The 20,000-nt window shown below is 40.7% G+C and overlaps 1 protein-coding gene across 1 annotated transcript in view; it reads right to left on the bottom strand.

Annotated features, from left to right (window-relative positions):
- Positions 1–20,000, bottom strand: part of TNIP3 (TNFAIP3 interacting protein 3) — a gene marked incomplete at its 5' end in the record, with an annotated part of 30,042 nt that overhangs the window by 3,539 nt on the left and 6,503 nt on the right. The window contains 5 exons of the mRNA XM_010152479.1: positions 4,836–4,896; positions 8,242–8,400; positions 9,978–10,103; positions 12,899–13,015; positions 18,439–18,567. Coding sequence (XP_010150781.1) covers positions 4,836–4,896; positions 8,242–8,400; positions 9,978–10,103; positions 12,899–13,015; positions 18,439–18,567 — 592 coding nt within the window. The remainder of the gene's footprint in view (positions 1–4,835; positions 4,897–8,241; positions 8,401–9,977; positions 10,104–12,898; positions 13,016–18,438; positions 18,568–20,000) is intronic.

The following is a 20,000-nucleotide window of genomic DNA, read 5'->3' as shown; positions in this document are numbered from 1 at the left end:
AAAGAAATACTTCTGTTCACAGACAAGCTGAACTCTGGTTTCAGTTATCTGAGGTTTTAAGCAATTTAACAAGAGGTGCAACATGAAACTTTCTGGATACAAACGGGAAGAAAATGCTAATAAAATCAGACCAATAAACCTGAATGAAGCCCACACCCTCCTCTCTGAAAACCGCTTATTGTATATTTCTGGATTCAGTTCAGATCCCAGCGGTGGCATGGAAAACTGAACTTTTGATGAGATTGCAGCATGAAGGAGCAGGAGGAGAACCATGGGGTTAAACCCTCGCCTTCCTGTGGCCATGCAGACATAGAGATGGCAGGCAACTGCATCCTGCAGTGCAGCCTGGCATGAAATCCACCCCAAACCATGGGCGTGCCTTTAGTACCTGTTACACTGTGAATGTGCAATTGCAAGGGTGTGGAATAAATCGACCCACTACACACATCATCGAGGACAGAATTTTTTTTCCCCATCCTTTTTGGAAAATTGTATTTTACATGGTTAGTAATTTACGCTGTCCCATGCAACCCTCAGCAGGTCAAAGTTGTCTCCGTGCTCACCAGTGGAGAGGCTGTGTTTTTCAACCTCTGAAGCTTACTAAAACCACTTCCAGGGTCCCAAAGCCAGAGGGGCCTGAATGGTTGTTAACTTTTAAGTAAACATCCTAAAGCCAGAGACGTGTTTTTAAAAACAATCTGAGTGGCTTTATGCAGCCAGGGGGGATCATCAACTTCTGGTTAAAGAAAACAACAATAACTGTGGGCAACTGTGGACAAATTTAAAAAAATTAAAATATCGTAAATGTTGATTACGAAAATACAAAGAACAGGCAAGTCTTATCCATAGAATAACTCCCTGGATGCCAGAATGTCTACATACAGCCCATAGTTTTCATTTTACTTATTCAGGCGTACAGAGAAGTAAAAATGCTCAGTAATCGAACACGCATACCAGGATTGATAGTTGTGTTTGCTCGCGTCCACATACTCATACACACACACTCCTACCATCCCATTTCCATGCCCTGCATGAACCAAGGCAGGGATCAGATACTCCTGCATGTGGTTGCACCACACAACGTGAACTCTGTGTTCGAGGGCATGCCGGTGTGATTTCAAGGCTGAGGACTGGTCTCTCAAGCCGCAGCAGCCAGCCTGTGGCAACCCTGGGAATAACTGTCTACCCCTATAGAGCAACTTCAGCCTTATGTACCACAAGGGCTACAAGACCCGTCTCTTCATCCAGATCCATAGATACGTAGCTGTAAAACAGAGAGGTAGAGTGCTAAAACCAACTCCTGATGCTCTTTTCAGTAGGATTAAGTCCTTAAATGGTACCTAGAAAGTCTAGCCACAGGTTACTTCACCAACAAGAAAAGTAGGTTAGCTCTGAGGTGCTGTAGTCAAAGAACCGAGGACTGCTCGGCACATTGCTGAACCTCACTTAACTGACAAATTTCTTGGGAACGAGGGAGCTGATGTAGCCCTAATTAAGTAACAAGTGGTGTTCATTCCTCCAAGTTCTGAATGGACACAGGGCTTTTGCCTAAAGCCGTATTTCATAGCTGTAATCTTAGAGGCTCCCTTTAGCTTCACTTTCTCCATAAAGCTAAATTGCAAGGGTTTAATTTATATAATTACCATTGTCTTGCTACCATGGAGCATCTCTTGTTCATTCTCATTTCAGAAAGAAAGGTTCCCTACACACACCATTTTACCCCCTGTTCTTCTCATCCTTCCTGTATTCTGATGAAATTATTTCCCGGCTAATTAGAAAGGGATCAAATCAAAAGGTGCCAGATCCAAACCATCACACTACCATCAAAGTTCAATGCGGCAGGCAACACTGCTTCTCAAACCTGTGCATGTGATCCTCTGCCAACTACTAAAACAAAGATCCCTACACACACCATTTTACCCCCTGTTCTTCTCATCCTTCCTGTATTCTGATGAAATTATTTCCCGGCTAATTAGAAAGGGATCAAATCAAAAGGTGCCAGATCCAAACCATCACACTACCATCAAAGTTCAATGCGGCAGGCAACACTGCTTCTCAAACCTGTGCATGTGATCCTCTGCCAACTACTAAAACAAAGATCTGTGGGGAAGATAACGGACTGGAGCAGAAAGTTTGAAAAACAGGATTGATCAAATTTCTTTAGCGGATTAAAAACCAACCAAACAAACAAAAACCCAAACCCCAGTGATTATTCTGTACATACATGCAAAGAGTTGTTTCTTACAGAAAAGAAAAAGACTAGGCTTCACAGAGGCAGCCATCCTTTAAGACAGTCTTCTTGGAACACGGGAGCAGCTAAGAAAAGTGGTGCCAGTCAGAAGAAAAGTACAGATACGGTTACATGAGAAGCAGAAAACATGAGATTAGAGCTGGTTACCGAAGGACCTGGAGAACCCAAGTCAAATGCCAAAGCACCTGGGTGGAAATAAATTTCTCCCTCCCAAAGGAGGGGAGAGAGGAAGGAAAACACAGTCTAGTTACATCTACACAAAACTGCAGAAAAAACCAGTAATTCCTCCTTGATGACAACATGCCTTTGCAGTCCCAAAGACATTATAGCAAACTAGTTAGAGTTCATGTAGAGATTCTCACAGATTTCAGATAACTTTAAAAAAGGTGGGGGTTTTATGGTATATCATAAAAAATATCACTTTCCCTATTCTTTTCACTTTTGTTCAGCTCTAAAATTACAACCTGTGAACTCTATTTTTAATTATTCATTAGGAAAAAATACCCCATGTCAAAGGAAAATTTGCTCAGTTAAGGAGAATTTAAGGCTTTTCCTTAGAAACATGAATCCACTGAAATAGCATTCCTAAAGGAAACTGCCTCATGCCTAGAAGTTGCTGCACTGCTATTTCATTCTATAATGAAGCCCTATCTCAGAAGAGGTAAGATTTAGTGGTCAGTTTATCACCTAATGTGGAAATGAAAGATGAGAAATGGGACTCGGTAATGCTGCTGCACACACTACCTCATTTAAACCCTCTGTTGTAATTAGCACTCATACAAAATAGAACACTGAAATAGGAACATCAAGAATACTTTAATCGCGTATTCCTGGAGTTTCTATCTTTGAAACCTCTCTCAAAACACTTAAATGCAGGTTTAATATAGGTGACTATATATAATACACAAACCCAAGCCACTGCCCTTTAATTGACAGTAGAAGCTTGACTTCCCTGTGATCAATGGTTAATAAAATAATCTTTGTTTTATCAGCAAAGATAAAAATAATAAGAGCCCCAAAGATGTTAAAGCAGACATCCTACACAGCTCTATAATGGGACTTGCTGAGAATTCCTCTCTATGGGGACTGAAGAAAATAGAGAAGGAAAAAGCCTCCAAGCATCCTACGCACTGTCCCACTGAGAAGGGGGTATTTGGATGTTCTGGACAAGGAATGGTTATAGAAAGACAGAGCACAGATTTAAAAGCAGGTTTTTAGGGAGCCAGAAGTCAAGTCACATAATCAGGCAGGGTAAAACAACCCTCTTTCTTCATGTCCCCTAAGTGTACTGCTCTGGACCACAGCTGCAGTTGGTGGCCGGACTTGTTTCATTCACTCTTATAAACATCCTCCCTCTATTCTCTGGTGCTGTAAATCACTTTGAGTTTAAGTGGGAGGAACTACAAAATTAATCTCCTGTCCTCTCTTGCATCCTACAACCACATCAGAACCCTCCAAACAGTCGCCATATAATTATGGGAAGTTCATCCTCCGTTTCCACGAACAACATTCCCACCCTGCCCTCTCTTCTGTGCAAATGTGGAGGAAAATAAACAACGGAATAGTTCCTCTGTACCCATCATCATCTTCTGCATGTTACAAAACAGCTTTTGGTGATGAGGCCCGGCCACTCCATATGGTACCCACTCGCACCGTGTAACGGCAGACACACGAAGCACACACACTCCTGCCGTGCACACCAGCAAGCTTTGCTGGTCCTCCTGCAACACAGGATGATGTGTCATTCATCTGAGATGGTCTTTCTACAAAAGGGCCATGAGACAAGAGAACAGCCCAAAACACAAAACTGTACGAGCCATAATTCTCAACCACTTTTGAGAGAAAAAGGGTGATTTGGGGTAGTTTCTGAAGGAGAAAATCCAGAGGGTCGGATTCCCACACAGGACAACATGCCTTCTTCCTTGTGCTCTCTGGCACCCATCTTTTGAGTGGTCTGAAACAAGTACTTAGAAACACCCAGGAACTTGCCATGATTTCAGATCCAGATAGAAATATAAATACTCCTCCTGGTTTCAAAAAGATAGTTTGCACCAGCAGTTTAGCCACTAATTAACTTTGTCCATCTACATGGTTTTATTTTCAGACCTGGCACCTTGAACTATCAGAACAGACCAAGAGTAGCAATGGGCATTTCACCTTTAACGTGAAACAACATCCTAAAGCCTGTACTTTGTTACCAAGGACTTCTAAGACCTCATATTGGCCCCCAGGTTTGGCACATCATTAGATTTAGTCTTAGCTATAGCAACAGAAGCTCTAAGGACAACTCTGAGGGTATCTTTTCTACAGGACTACTACTAGGTGTTTAATGAGGCAAATGTGTGATCCTATAATGTGCAATAGAGACATTTTACGAATTGCAACGAAGCTGAAAGCTGTAATGTAGATGGTATTGCATTAGAAAGCTCACCTGTGTTGCACATACACCAACCTCAGCTCTCTAAGGCAAAGCTGTCACGTAAGCAGTCAACAGATGAATAGGAAGGTTTACTCTACATCCCTCAAAGGTCCCCATTTAAAAAAAAGTACATTTAAAATATGCTCTGTACAGCTGTTGTCTTACCATTTGCCTTGTGCTGCACATCTGGCGGAAGCTGGTCAGGAACATACCACTGATACTCTGGCTGCACAGAACAATAAAACATTATTACAGCAATATGGACTTAATAGACACTTCAAACAAAAGAATAGTGACATGATAAAAATATAATTGTGCTGTGAAGTTTTTTATTAGTCATACAAAAGTAGTTTACAAAAAGATCTTATATTTAGCTTTTTATTTCCACCGATTGAGTCTTTCAGCTTGCTTCCTTTTTTACGACACGTGGTTTAGATGCTGCACTGATTAGAAATATTGGTGTAAACCTTTCTAGATCCCACAAATCAAAAGAAACATTAACAAAAACAAATCAGATTTTAAAAGGTCTAAGGCATAAAGTGCATCAGAAGATACTAGCAGGCATCACATTCTCTGTACTAAACCTGGTACACATCGCCCTGACAGGTGAAGCTGTTCCAGTCTGAATATGTGCAACATCTGTAACATGTTTCAGTGTGACAGGAATAACCCATTTAATAAAGTTCTCTCCCCTCCTCCCTTCCCCATAGGTTAGCATTAGTGTTACTATAGCATTAGCTCTTATCAAACAACTTCTTGAAAATACTGCGGGATGGGAAAAATTTATGTCCACGCAAACAGAGTTTTGTCCAGGGAAATCCTGGAAGAAAGAAATACTGCATTATAATTTATACCACACACCATGGTAAATGAGTAGCAAATTACTACTAGAGAAAACAATTTTGGGAGCAGACATTTCAGTTGAAGTGGTATTAAGCTCCCTATCTGGTTTAAGTAGTACATGCAAGCTTGTCAAATTCCAGGTAATTACTGCTTCAAATTAGTTAAACTGGAAAAATCATCCACGTTTAGCAGAAATTACTCTGACAAAATCCTGAGTAAACCCAAGGAGACACAGATTTCAACTTGTAGGGAAGAAATTTCATAGGCTTCAGAATAAGTTTTTCGCTGTATTAAGGTGGCAGGATGAAGCCATACATACAGAAAATAAATGTAACTTCTATGTATGCTGTCATTCTTTGTTACGTAGCAGTAATTGCTCTCTCAGACTGTCAGGAAAAAAGGAGCTATCCCATTTTCACTTAAATTATACCATCCAAAGGAATTAACCAATTCTCTGCTTGTGGGCAAACAAAATAGGCTTTGATACAAAGCAAGACACCGCTTTGCTTTAAGCACAGGTAGTTTTTCCACTGATGGGTCAAAATACACTTATTTGCATTGCTTTTTTGAGTTTCTGTTGAAGTTTTCTGTTCTCTGATCCACTTTTCCCTTTCGTATGTACTGACACTATGCAAAAGAATGAATTTCAGAAACAAGAGGTGTATTTCATGTCAGACTAAAGAAAATGTTTCTACTAACAATGGAAAAAGGAAAGAAAAGGTGCAAGATGTAAAAAGAAAGAAAAGTAAAAGCAAAAGCAGAGACTAAACACACAGTATTGCGTACTTTAACTCAGGACACTCATTAAATTCTAACACCTTCCTTCATTGCTAAACAAATTGCTCAGGGAGGTATCACAAGCCCCGAGCAGCAACACTGCGCTCACACCAACAAAGAATTTCAAAGAAAACTCAGAATGAAACTGGGAGTTACAAAGCAACCAGTCAAACTGACCTCGGTGCTCCGGCAGGAATGGCAAAGTTGTAAACCCAGTGAACCCTTGCAGAATTAGAAACCCAGATGATGAAAGTTCAGGGAGAAGAGCCAAAATAATCTGGGACAGTGTCCAAATTGCAGTGAAAAAACATTCTGCAATACTTCCAGCTCTGATAAATAGGCAGATAAGCACACTCCTGAAGCACAGAAATTACTTGTTTGACCACAGCTTTTCTGCTGAATTTCTACAGTCTGAAAGCACTACATACATTTTGCAAAAGTTCAGCTATAATTTCTCAAATAATGAGCATCTTTCCATATGTGACAGCTTTATAGCCAGAAACAGATACTGTTTATTTAAAATGATGCTCACTATGTTTAAATGCATTCTCACTAGATCTGAACAAGCACAGCCCACTTACTGATAACCCCAAGCACTTAAAATATAATCCTCTGAAGCAGTATATTCGTTGAAATAGATAACACACACACACAACCTGCCCTAGTGCAAAGCTTTTCTTCTTCATGCCGAGGAAGGCAGGACTGTGTTGTGTGCCAGGAAAAAGGAAAAATTTCTCACTGCGTTAGCCCCACTCAGATATAACTTCCACTTCTGCTGATTATTTTATTTCTTTTTTGCCATACACAGGCTTGCGTGGGAAAATCGCAAGCTGTGTCATGTCACAGCCAGAGTGTCATCCTCAGCAGAACCTTGTTCCTCACTTAAGCCCGTTTCCCAGCAGCATGCCAGAGAGAAGGTACTACTGGGTACAACCAACAGCATTCAGGATTTCGCCCTTACAGTTTAATAGCAGCATTGTGAATCCTGCCGAGAGCTTGTGTGCCTGCCCAGAAGGCATATGGGGAACTTGGGATTGGGCAGTCTGGCTGCAGTGTTATTGCCTGACGGCAGGACAGTTATATTACCTATGGAATACAGAAGTCATAAGCAAAGAAGGAGGAAAGTCTTTTCCCAAGAACAGGGCCAGAGAAGGAAACACCCAGTGTAAAAGATGGAAATAAGACATATTTGTCAACAAGCTTTTTTAGACCAAATAGAGGGAAGAGACCAGACTAATGATGACCACAGCTACATACATCCTCATTTTTGTTACAGCCATCTATGTTGACGGCCCAGGACTTGGCTCCTGAGAGCAGATCCATATTCACGAATTTGGGTAACCATATAGCTAGAAGGAGTTCTGAATGTGTGTCGTGAAGTAAATTAATCTAAGAAATCAGCAAGAATCAAATCAAACAATCTTGCTTTTTTAATTAAGGAATGAGCACCAGAGTTATTCAAAACAAATGTATAATAATCCCCTTTTACTTCTTAGTGGCATTACAGATAAATAGTATTTGCCAAAGTAAATCTAAAATACATAAGAATATATACTTAAAGTATAACTCTAAACCCTATATTTAAATTGCTCTAATTTTTCCTCTGTGCACAGATTTCTGTTGGTTATGATTTGATGCGCACTCTGTGCAATTCAGTACTGAAGACACTGGAACAGCAAGAAAGAAAAGAACAGAAGTAAGAGGAAAACCAGCATTTTGGGGAAGATGGTAAGGGAAGAGAGGCCGTGCAGAGATCACCAAAGTTGTTCCAGACCTAGAGCTAATTCTAACACCGGTACAAAATCTTGGTCTGGAACCAACAACAAACTAGGAAACGAGATTTAGCTACTGGTGAGGATGGCACTGTGATAACACCAGGTTATTCTCCTGTGGTCACCATGCTGTGAGAAGATCAGTGCCCTTGTGAAACGGGAGATGGTGGGAACCTTACTGAGTGCTGTTGCTGCTCATGTGCCCTGCGAGATACTGGACATACTCGAGGATCTTGATAATGAAGAACCAACCCACAACTCCCATAATTAACACATGGTGAGAGGAAGAGTGGAGGTGGGCAGCTGGGCCTCTCAGACTGTACCGGGAGGTCTTTTGCCTGTCAAAAAATAAGAAAAGCAAGAATAAATGCATTAGCAGCAGGATACAATGACCAAAAGAATATTCACATACAAATTCAGCAGTAAAAAAAGCAGCAGGAAAGAAACCCTCCAGAAGAAACAAACCAGCGAGTATTCTATATGGTTCCTCTCATGTTTAAAATCCTCCACAAGCTCTGTGAAGAACAGGAAGAGAGAAGATCATCTCTCGTGTAAACTGTCAATGCAATGGAGGGAGAGTCAAGTTGTACATACACAATACACAGCACCTGTACAGCCCTTCACAGGTATGTTGTACACGTGCGCTGCTGTTGGCATCTCTCCTGGTCCAGAGTGGCTGGGGAGGGGCAGGAAAAGCCTTTTAGTCCCATTTGTAGACCCTCTCTTCACTGCCACCTCTCACAGAGCCCATTGATCAGTTGGGCTTGTGCAAGAAATTTAACCTTTTACAGTCTCTAAACAAGGCAAAAATATATAGGAAGAAGGTGTCTGAGCGCTCTGTCTCCTACAAAAATTCCTTTACCTTACTGACCCACCCAGGAGTTGGCTGATGGGTATGGGAAATACACCTGAAAGTTATTGCATGCAACGCTAACAGATTTGTCCATGGCATTTCAATATGCTTGGGATGCCCTGCGTAGCAAATCATGGCATAGCTATTTTTAGAATTGCATGAAATGCTTCCAAGTAGCCATAAAAGCACAAGCCTGGGGCCTTAGTGCCGCAGTGCTAAGCATCAGCCAGAATGCCCAAACTATTCTCCACTCTCACTGAAGCCAATGGGAGTGAGAGACGCTCGACAGCACCTTGTCTCCCATACTATTGCAAGACCCTAGTAGTACCGATGCATGGGTTGGCTGAGAATAAGTCAGTACTGAAGTTTGTTTCACAACAACATTAGGAAGGACAATAAATCCTCACAGGACATTTTGGTAATCGGTTATTCTTTTAAAACATTGCACAATTTTGTCAGAGGGGAAACCTCGAAATTTCATCATTTTTAAATGGGGTTTGAAAAAGCTCAGTTTTGCATGCCATGATTTTACTATGGCTTCCTGAATGTCTGTGAACAGAGTACTGACACTGCTGTGAAGAGATAAAAAGGATGTTGCAATAAAAAACTATTGCAGCGGCTGCTCAGCTAATTTGGACGGAGACTTTTTTTTCCCTCAGTGATATTACCATTACTCTGTAATTTCACTGCTGAGGTCAGGATTAATTACAGAAGCTTTTTATTTCAAAAGTTGGTTTGATGTTACAACCCTTATATCAAGTGCCAGTGAAACAATCAACAGTCCTCTGGATTTGTTTTTGGTTCCCCCCACTCCATTTTAAGATATGTTTGAAGTGTTTTTGCAATAAATACTCCCTTCATCTACTTAATTTGGAAGTCATCTCTAATAATTTCTCATCTTCTTACTGCATTACTTCAGAATGATTTCATCCCAGGTGATGACCTCATATAAAATCCAGTGTCAATTAATGGAAGCCAGAAAGCCTTGGGTTGTGCAGAAAGTGAGAAAATAAAAATAAAATACACGTGTGCTGGCAACGGTAGCTTTCTTTTGACTCATACCTGAGAGTTTACTTTATTCAGTTGAGACTGCAATCTCTCATTAATTTTCTGCAATGCTTCTTTCTCCTCATTAAGCCTTTCTCTGTCAGATCTCTCCTTTCTGAAGTCTTCTTCATATATTTGTACCTGCAATCATTACGACCATTTCAATTTTAGCAGAGCCACAATGGAACTTTTCATCCACTTTGCTGTTTGGTTGCTTTTTAAACACTGGCCAAGGAGCAGGGAGCATTCCAAAGGGATCCCTCACCTATACAATCCTACAACCAAAAGCTTCCCTCATCTTTTTTACGGCCAATAAAAAATGACTATCAGTGGCTATTCTCCAGTGGCACCTGTGAATCAAAATGGTCCACAGCTTCAGTATTCTTAGATCCTTGTAATTTAAAAGGCTGAGTGGTGGATATCAGTTTTAAATATTATAAATAAGATAGCAAATACTAAAGACATTGATCTTTTTCAGAGTGAAAGAGCATCAGGACAAACATTTTGCCTACAATTATGAGCACTTTTAACTCCCTCTTATATCTCAGATGCAAGCAGCTAACATCATGGAGATGGGAAGGGCTGGCACAGCACATAAAGACTGACTGCTAGCACGCAGTCTGACAGAAAGTTATCACCTTGTCCAGCCTAATGATGAGCCTCTACCATCAAATAACATCCTGCCTTTTTATAGCCCACCCAATACCCTTGGCCTTGAGCCCGATATGCGTTATGCCTTTTCATAGTTGTCTGCAGCTTTACCTTACACCCTGCAGTAACTGTTGAACCAAAGTGGGCCCAAAGGAGTCCTCTGCACAGAGTAAGTGATAGTATTTAGAGCCGTGGTCACATATTAGCCTGCAATGCAGGACTTCTACTTCGTGCTCTCAAAGGGCAGCACCAAAAACCTACCTGCCCCAGTGTAGAAGCAGAGAGAATCGTTATGTACACAATTCAAAATGCAAATACAGAGGTTTGATCCTGTTCCTAGAAGATAAGCTGCCATTCAAATAAAGAATGCAATGGCTTAGCTCTTTTCATGTCACCAGGCATCACAGCGCTTTATTCCATCAAAAAATATCTGGCCACCCCAGGCACAGGCAATGAGTGCATAGATTCAGAAGCAAAACACAAATCTGTAAATTAATTGGTGTTAAGATGACTGTCTTAATTCTTCAGCTAACAGGCAGGCACCCTCCTGGTAGGAAGCTGAAGGTTGGTGGCATTTCTACTGACACCTAACAGCACAAGCACGTTGGGGTGAGAAACACCACCACAACTTCCAGAAGTCCTTCCATGTCCTCTTGGTTGGTCACTAAAGCCCACTGACAGTCTGTTTCCAAAGAGCTTGCTCACTGTGGCTCATGCCCTGCCTGTCATACAGATCCAGTGTTCTTTTTGCTGGCAGCAGCACTATGACTTCACAGGAGAACTAATGAAACGTTAATACCTCAGGGGAAGAAAAAAGTCAACACAGGGCTCTATAAATTATTTTCATGACTTGCCTGTTGCAGCTAATTTTTGCAAGTTTTTTTCAGACCCGATGGTCTCCCACTAGATAAAGCCCCCTTCCTGAATAACACCATGTAAAAGGAGCAAAAGCTGTCTGTGTGGCCGTGAGGTGACTCAGCCCCACAGCCTGTGCCTAGAGGAGACATGAACTCCCCTGACCCTCCGAAGCAGAGGCAAAGCTGTTGCTTACAGCAATCTAGGTCTCTCGTGTCCCTGTCCATTTACACACTTCGCTCCTCAGTATTTCCTCATTTCTTCCCTCCTGATTCCCTCCCTGCTGTCCCACCTCCCTCCCAGCTGTACAAGCTGCTGAAGCTGCAAGGGAACCACTTTGTCACAGTTTTGCCATCTATTCTGTTGCTCTGACAAAGAGCGGGACACCTCCCATGGAATGAATGCCTTCATCTCCTCTGTTGTGGCCGGGGATGCACTGGTGACAGCCAAGCTCTGGTGAGACTCTGACATTGCTGTTTGTCCCAAGAGTCCCTCCTCCGTAGAGTTAGAGCTTTCTGCTCCATTTCGTGCAAAAGGAAGTCTGGACTCACTGTACTGATTTATACAACTAGGAAGACATTCATAAAATGGATACCCCATGAGAATTCTGAAAAAAAAAAAATTGGTTTACTCTATTTTATTGTGTAGAATGAAATAACTCATTACTGTACAATCCAGTGCAGGATTTTATTCTCCAGCATGTGGCAAGCATTACATTAGAGAGCAAAATCTGGCTCTGCCGTCAAACGTGACAGAAACAAGTATTTTATTCCCACTGAATAAAATTCCCATTCTGATCATATCCATTTGTGTGTCAATAATGTTAACCCTAACACTGTCCAGGATGATAGATCTAAAATGGAAGATTATCAGAAAAGTATCATGTTTTTAAACAGACTCTTTCATATGGAAAGAAAAAGAGTGCACAAAACACTTGAATTGCTCAGAACAAAAATTTAAAAACGAAAACCAAAACCCCACTTCTGTATAGTGATTAGTATGCAGGTTACAGATGCAAATGTTTTGTCTCACACTTTGAAAAACTGCAGTGCCAACACTCTAGTTTTCCAAGACTAGAATTCTTAGTTAATTCACTAAATCTTCACCTTCTAAAAAAGAAGACACAATCAGTAACTCAAGTTTAGCATTCCCTCCGGATGAAATTCAGAGGGAGAGCAGAGAGCTGGCAGGATGTCTCCAAGAGTGAGGAGAGACATTCTGCTGCTTCAAGCCCTACACAAGCCCTTGCTCCAGTCCTACGCAAGGACTCAGTTTCACTTTGTGGACACTGCTGTGATGACAGCATCTTAAGAAACACCATTTGAATGGGCTACAGCTCCTACACAGCAAGCCTACCAGGCACAATTCCTGAGAGAGGGCAAAATTATGCTCTACAAAATCCATCCAGGCTTACTTCCAGCTGTTCTCACCTGCTGTCTGAGAACTTCAAGTTGGATTCTCATGTCCTCAAGGCTCTTCTTGTCACACTTCTCTGAAGGAGCACCAAGAACAGTTGAGGGCTGCTTTTTCAACACATCCAGAAGGGCCTGCAATGTCAAAGAGCAAAATTACTAAACAGAGATTTACTATAGTAAAAAAAAATCCCTTTTAAACTATTAGAATGTTTGCTCTCTAAATAAACAGATTAGAGTGAGTCAAAAACTTTTGGAGGTTTCCCCTTCATTTGCAGTTGCTGCAACTATATACACTGGATATAAACCCCATGAATAACTTATGCATGACTAAGTCCAAATTTTCAAAGAGTCCACAATACATCCATGAATTTGAGAGTGTGTCATTTAGGGGACTGTGCTTTTACTTGTACCTATAACCAACATTTACCTATGGAAATCACAGCTGCAATTCTTATTCAAAACACCATGTCCCTGTGCAAGTCAGAATCTGGGTAAACAAAGACAGGTGTCTGAACTCCGCTGAGGCCAAAACCAAAGCAAACAAAAAAACCTCAAGAACATGGAAGGAATACTCAAAGATGTCCTAAAAATGTGACTCCAGTGAAGTCCAACTGAAACATTTTTTTTACTGAGTACACATTTCTTCAATCCGAACCAAAGCAAACCCTCTAGTTGAGAAGAGGCTATGTAGTCTCTACAGCTTGTCACTAGGGGGAGTTATGAATACACACAGTACACTGGTAACATTCTTACTCTATTTTTCAATCACATTCTGCCATAGTTATTTGCAAATTTTGTTTATTTTCAACAGTATTACACAATTCTCCCTTGGACTGGAATAATTTTAAATCACTCTTACCCCTCTCTGTCTATAACCACATGCTACACTGTTGGTTTGTGTTGGCTTTTTTTTTCCTTACTCAAGCACAAATACTCAATATTCAGTATTTTTCAATGTCTCTCACATTGGACTCAGCTAGCTTCATTCATTTTAGAAAGTTCAATTCCTGCAAGTGATCCCCACCTCTCCCTTGCTGGCCACACTCCATTCATGCCATAAGGGAAGGAGGGAAGATAATTTGGAGGGGGAAGAGGCAGAGGATAAAGTGCCTAAGCAGGAGAACCCCTATCTAAAGTAACCCAAGGATTAGTATTAATGATCAAAAGGCCAACCAAAAAAAAACAAAAAGAAAAGGCACTTTCCATGGAGAGCACAGAAGAGAAAATTGAGCTTTTTTTTAATCTGATGAGCTTCTGTCCCTAAGAATTGTGCAGAAGAGAAACTGGTGTAATAGTGGCAGAGATTGTGTGTCCTGTCAATACATAAATAAAGTTGAACATAAACATGGGAGGATGAAGATACAAATAGCTTACTGATTAATCCTCCTTTTGCCCCTTTGAGCCACACTGCAACACCCTGCACAAACAGTAAATCAAGTAAAAAACCCCAAGTTTCACAGTGGCATTTAGATGAGGTATGGATCACCACCAGCAGCAAGAGCTGGTTGAGTCTGACCATATCGCAGTACATATGATACGTTCCCTGGCTGCCTCCAACCCAGATCCTTTCCCAGACGTGTGGTTTGTTAAGCATACTGCTGAGGACAAAGACGAATGAAATGTGCTTTTCTTCTTCCCACTGCCTGTGTGTGATACATCTCTTACCTTGCTGACAACCACAGAATCACAAAACTCATTTGGGTGGCAGGGGACCTCTGCAGGTCCAAGCCTCTGCTCAGAGCTGGGCCAGGGAGGTCAACTTACTCAGGGCCTGCAACAACTGAGTGTTGAACACCTCCAAGGAGGGCAATTTCATGGCCTCTCCAGGCAATCCCTTCTAATACTTGACCAGCCTCAAAAGGAAGTGCTTCAGATGCCCTAATCCAAAGATAACCAAGTGTCCTGCTGCCTTCACAACACATGATTTTCCCAGACACCTGCTGCACTCACATTTCGTATGGCTCTGTCGTCTGTTAAAACTCCTTCACTAGAATCATGGTCATTCTGACATTACCAAATAGTAACACACCTTTACAATTCAAGTATGTATATTCATAAGCTGTTGGCAGTCCTCCTAATTCTCAAACAAATATCACTATACTGACTAGTTTTTCTTGCAGCTAACTTCATAGAATCATATCAAAATATAGATATATTAGGTATTTGGGCAATTCTTCAGGTTTTTGAGGGTTTTTTTTGTTTGTTTATTGGTTGGTTTGGGTTTTTTTGAGGAGGTTCTACATCTCAGAATTAGGGAACAAAAAATAGAAAAATCCAGAAAATTCAATCTTCAAAAGGTTAACGGTAGAGAAAAATAAGTTGAGGATTTTTTTAAAAACAATTTGGAAGCAATACTGTGGGATCCCCTTTTACCATGTCAAATAAAAACCAGAAACTGCAGCATGACTACAGCTGAATTGGTTTAGGGTCATACAAAATCCAGGTCAAAATCTTCCCTCAAAGATTGTAAAAGGCATATTGAGAGGTGCTAGGGATGGGAAGAAAAAAAGTAAAATTTTATAGTGTTGCTATTAGATCAATAGCAAATTATCGAGAATTATTTATTATAGGACATTTGGATCCCTAAGTATAAAAAGGAAACTAAACACTGCTAAAGCTAATAGGCAAAGATGTAGCTGGAATATTTTTCTTTCAAAATTCCCATCACTCTAAACTGACAAAAGGTGGGGCTGGTTTAGAGTAATTTATGGAAGAAATGAAGATATTACTGTTTCACTGGTTTTAAGGAAAAACAGTGATTCAAATGATCATGAGACACTTGAAAGGAAAAGTAAATAAGCTATTTTAATTCTGTAACTAAGACTGGTAACTTCAAATCAGCAAATCCAAGAAATGACATACAACTTCTAGGCACCTTATATAACTGGTCCCGTACGCTATTTTTTTCAGATCATTTGGTTATTCCTACTTCATTAAAGTTCAAAGTACAAAAACCCCAAACAAACCAACCACTCAGAAAATCATATCTCAAGGAAGCTGAAAAAAAAATGTATAGGAAAATGCTTGAGAGACAGCTAGATTAATAATTTAAAGAAGAAAAATTAATATGACCTTAGGGACTGGAGAAAGCATTTCATCCCAACAAAAGCCACCAATTTCGGGTGCTTTTAGGTGAAAGTGCAGGGTCAGAGAGACAGTCACATTGAGCTGTATGTTGCAAAAGAAATTAAACTATAAAATACATACATGTAACTATAAATTCAATTTTTCCCACTATAAAAATGAGTAAAAGAAGTCATTACACAGAAAAGCAAGACTAAATACTTTATCCTCTTTATTAGAAATACTGTCTAGCACTGTGGCAGGATGGCTAACAGCAAGGATGGTGTACCAATGAGAAAACTCACAGCTGACTGAGTTAAACTGAGCTTAATTTAATGTGCTGTTAAATAACATTCATTCAGAAGTACTGAGAACTGAAACCTGAAACTGCAAGACAAGCAGCACAGAGGTTCTGAATTTTTCAACATCAAAAATGAAACTGCATGACTGAAAAATAACTACCTTGGTTTCCAAAGCTACAAAAAGGGTAAGTGGTCCATGTACCTAGAAACCTCTTAATCTAACCTCAGGTGTATGTTAGGCTTGGGAGGAAATTTTGAAGAGAATGGCTTTAGAGACATGAGAAATGGGATTAAGTTAAGCACTCTTTAACCTGATGCCTTTCATAAAAAAAGACATTTTCTTATCAGGGGAAATACATGAGATCTTATTAGTCTATGTTTAAATAACAGTTGAGGTGGCGCTGTACCAAAGTTATGAAATAAGTCAGAAGTGTGGCTTGTACTTGAATAATATGGTGAACACTCAAACAGCCACCGGAAAGCCAGTAATCTTGGGATATAGCATTGCAAACTAGTATGGCATTGCAACATCACTTTCGTGCTGCAGACATCAAAGGATCAGGTCAGACTCTACACTTTGGGTACTTCAGACGACGGGGTCAAAGTCAGATGAAGCCAAAAGTAAAAAGGTCAATGTACTTAGAAACAAGTAGTAGTATCTTCCGTACACTGAAAACTGAGCAGTTTTAAATGACTCAGATGAAAAAACATGCATATCAGCAGGCATAATTGTATTTTAAAAGACCAAAAGAGCTGGGTCAGCTTAGCTAAAATGTCCTCTAGAGAAAACACAATTGCTCTCTGTAGCTATAAGAAAGAGCAAGTGCCCCGGAGAGCAATTGTGTTTTTACTAGAGGACAGTTGTGCTTCATGGAGAGAATGGATCTGCTTCACACAAGGAGTGAAGCAGATCTGTTCGACACCACCACCAGAAGAACAAATGAGTATCATCTGGCCAACATAAATTCAGTCCAACTGAAAGAGATGAAAGCATCTAACGAAAGAAGAGTTACAGTTCCAGAACAGCCTTCTCACAGAAAGAAGCACAGGAGAAGGAGCTTAAGTATTTTTAAGGAAAAAGTAGTTTGATTTCGGAGAATTTGTAAGAACTGCAAGTCACTGAACCTGCAAATAGCAGGGGACTAGACGTAAAAGGGCTCAGAAGGTCTCTTCCCATCTTACGTGCATTCATCACACAAGAGCTGGAGGATGCAAATACACAGAAAGCCAGTAAATTGATGTTTCCTTTGAAAGAATGGCCTATTTACCCATCTGTCTCAGTTCCAACCCCATCGGAAGATAAGACAGCAATATAAAATACTGAAATAAGTTGGTTTACAAACAAGATCTTGAATGAAAATTACTCTGAGGCTTCGAGCAAGTCCTGTTAATGCATTTCAGAAAGAGATAGAGAGCACATGTTCTGTCAGAAATTTTAATATGGCAACATTACTTTTTTTCCTTGATTTTTGCACATCATGGCCCTTTAGGTTGTGTATCACTTAAAGTTACACAGCAATGATTACTGCAGTGCATTTCCTCAGGAAGTGTTTGTGGTTCACCATGAAATACAAAATTGTTAGAAAACACCCACTGCTTTATGTGATCGTTTGATTAAACAAAGTTAGATTTATTACTTTCCCTCAGTTTAAAAAAATCCCATTTAGTTATTTTACGTCAATTTTCTCAATGAGATATATACACATAATACTTGTATGTATGAATATATATACACAAAAGAGGATCATTTCTTGTGAATAGAGGCCATTATTCCCAAACACAGAATGTACGTAAAACAACAGTTTTTAAACTGTCTGGATTTTTTTTAATCACAGCATTTCACTGGATACATATGAAAGCATCTTTGTGCCATTTCCCTTTTGTTCTAAGGAGGGATAATGTAGTAAGAGCATAGATGTGACACCTAGAGAGGTCCCACAGGAGAAGCCCAAGATTCTCATAACTTTCCTCTTTACAATGCAACCGACTACCTGCTGAGAACAGCACGTACAAGTAAAGTAAGTTCTTGCTTGTTTCCTCAGTTCCCAAATGGTGATCATGAATTTGCCACCATGAACAGGCTGTTCACCCAGAACTGAAAGATGAGCATCTGGTACTGTCACTGCTTGACAACAGAGATCCCAGAATTAAAGGAAGAGGTCCTGGTCAGTGGACCACTTTTCTTCATACCTTATTGAGACGACTTATTTCACACTCATAGTGTTCGTTCTTTCTGATCACTGAGGCATTCTTCTGCTTCAGGAGCTTGTTCTCTTCCTTTATTTCATGGAGAGCTTCACTAAGGACCTTTGTTTCTTTCTAGGATGCAAAAATACAGCAAGATGTTGCTGAAATGCAGATGGAACCATTTTTCAAGAACAATCCTCAGAATATCTGCTGTCTGGCAGATGTGCTGCGTTTCTGTTGTCCCAAACACAGCTGGGAAGGGACACAACAGGAAGGCAGATGGTTAGTAAAACCCAGATATGATAAAGTCTATTGGAATTGTTTTGACCACTCACCATATGATGAAACAGAGACAACATACCATACTAAATCCCTCCTCTCTACAGTCTACAGTTGCACAAAGGACAAGCAGATCAGTACCGTACAGATGGTTATCCCAAACCTGCACTACTTTTATGGACTCATAGTGTAAGGCCAGGGCTAAATGCTGGTGGAGTCCCAGGCATTCCCAGTGTCATACAATATTAAAGACAAAACCAACACAGTTTCACATAGTCTGAAGGCTTTTTCCACTACACAAGAGACTGAGGCAGGTGTTGGACTGCTCAAGAATTACCAAGCTACCAACCAAGGCTTAAAAATCCACTTTTTTTGACCCTGTGACAGCTGTTGTTGACTTGAGCTTGACCCTTCCTAGTATCTGTGCCTACACTGTTGCCACCCCAACAAACTACCAGGAAGATGTCCCTACTTGCAACAGGGTTTACACACTAGTCATTCAAGATGGTATTACAGGAATTATTAGGACAGATTTGCCAAGTTTGATTCTCTTGCCCTATTGCTTTCAGTGTGGCTATTTTCAATCTACAGTGAAGGGAGCTCAGAACTGAGGCTGGCCCTGAAGCAAATGGCATTGTGTAAGCTTCTCTCTCAAGGGTAACGCATTCCTCACTAGACTGCTTTTGCCACTCCTAGACCAAAGCTCTTCAGACATATGAAACAGAATGGCCCATTCTACAAGAAAAGAAAGTATTTCAAATATTCTTCTGCAGTTTTCTTTATGTGATTAAAAAACTGAGATCCAACAACCACATGCACAAGACACCATATGAATGCTTGTTTTGCCTGTGCAACAGGCATATCTGTGCAGGCAGCTACTAGGCATTTGCAATTCAGGCTCATGAGAAATCCATCACCGTTTGCTAATTGACCCACTGAAAAACAAACCTGAGAAACTGTTGGTTACAAATCAGGTAACTTTATTTTCTTTTGGTTTAAGTTAGTTGGAGTATTTCCCCGCCTGGAGTACTACATCCAGCTCTGGGGCCCCCAGGATAAGAAGGATATTGACTGGTTGGAGCAAGTCCAGAGGAGGCCACAAAGATGCTCAGAGGGCTGGAGCACCTCCGCTATGGGGACAGGCTGAGAGAGTTGGGCTTGTTCTCTTCTTGGGCCTGGAGAAGAGAAGGCTCTGGGGAGACGTTATAGCACCTTCCAGTACCCGAAGGGGCTACAAGAAAGCTGGGGGGGGACTTTTTACAAGGGCCTGTAGGGACAGGACAAGG

The sequence above is a fragment of the Eurypyga helias genome, unplaced genomic scaffold (genome assembly GCF_000690775.1).
Source record: "Eurypyga helias isolate BGI_N326 unplaced genomic scaffold, ASM69077v1 scaffold38655, whole genome shotgun sequence".
NCBI lineage: Eukaryota > Metazoa > Chordata > Aves > Eurypygiformes > Eurypygidae > Eurypyga > Eurypyga helias.
This window is presented reverse-complemented; position numbering and strand designations above follow the sequence as displayed.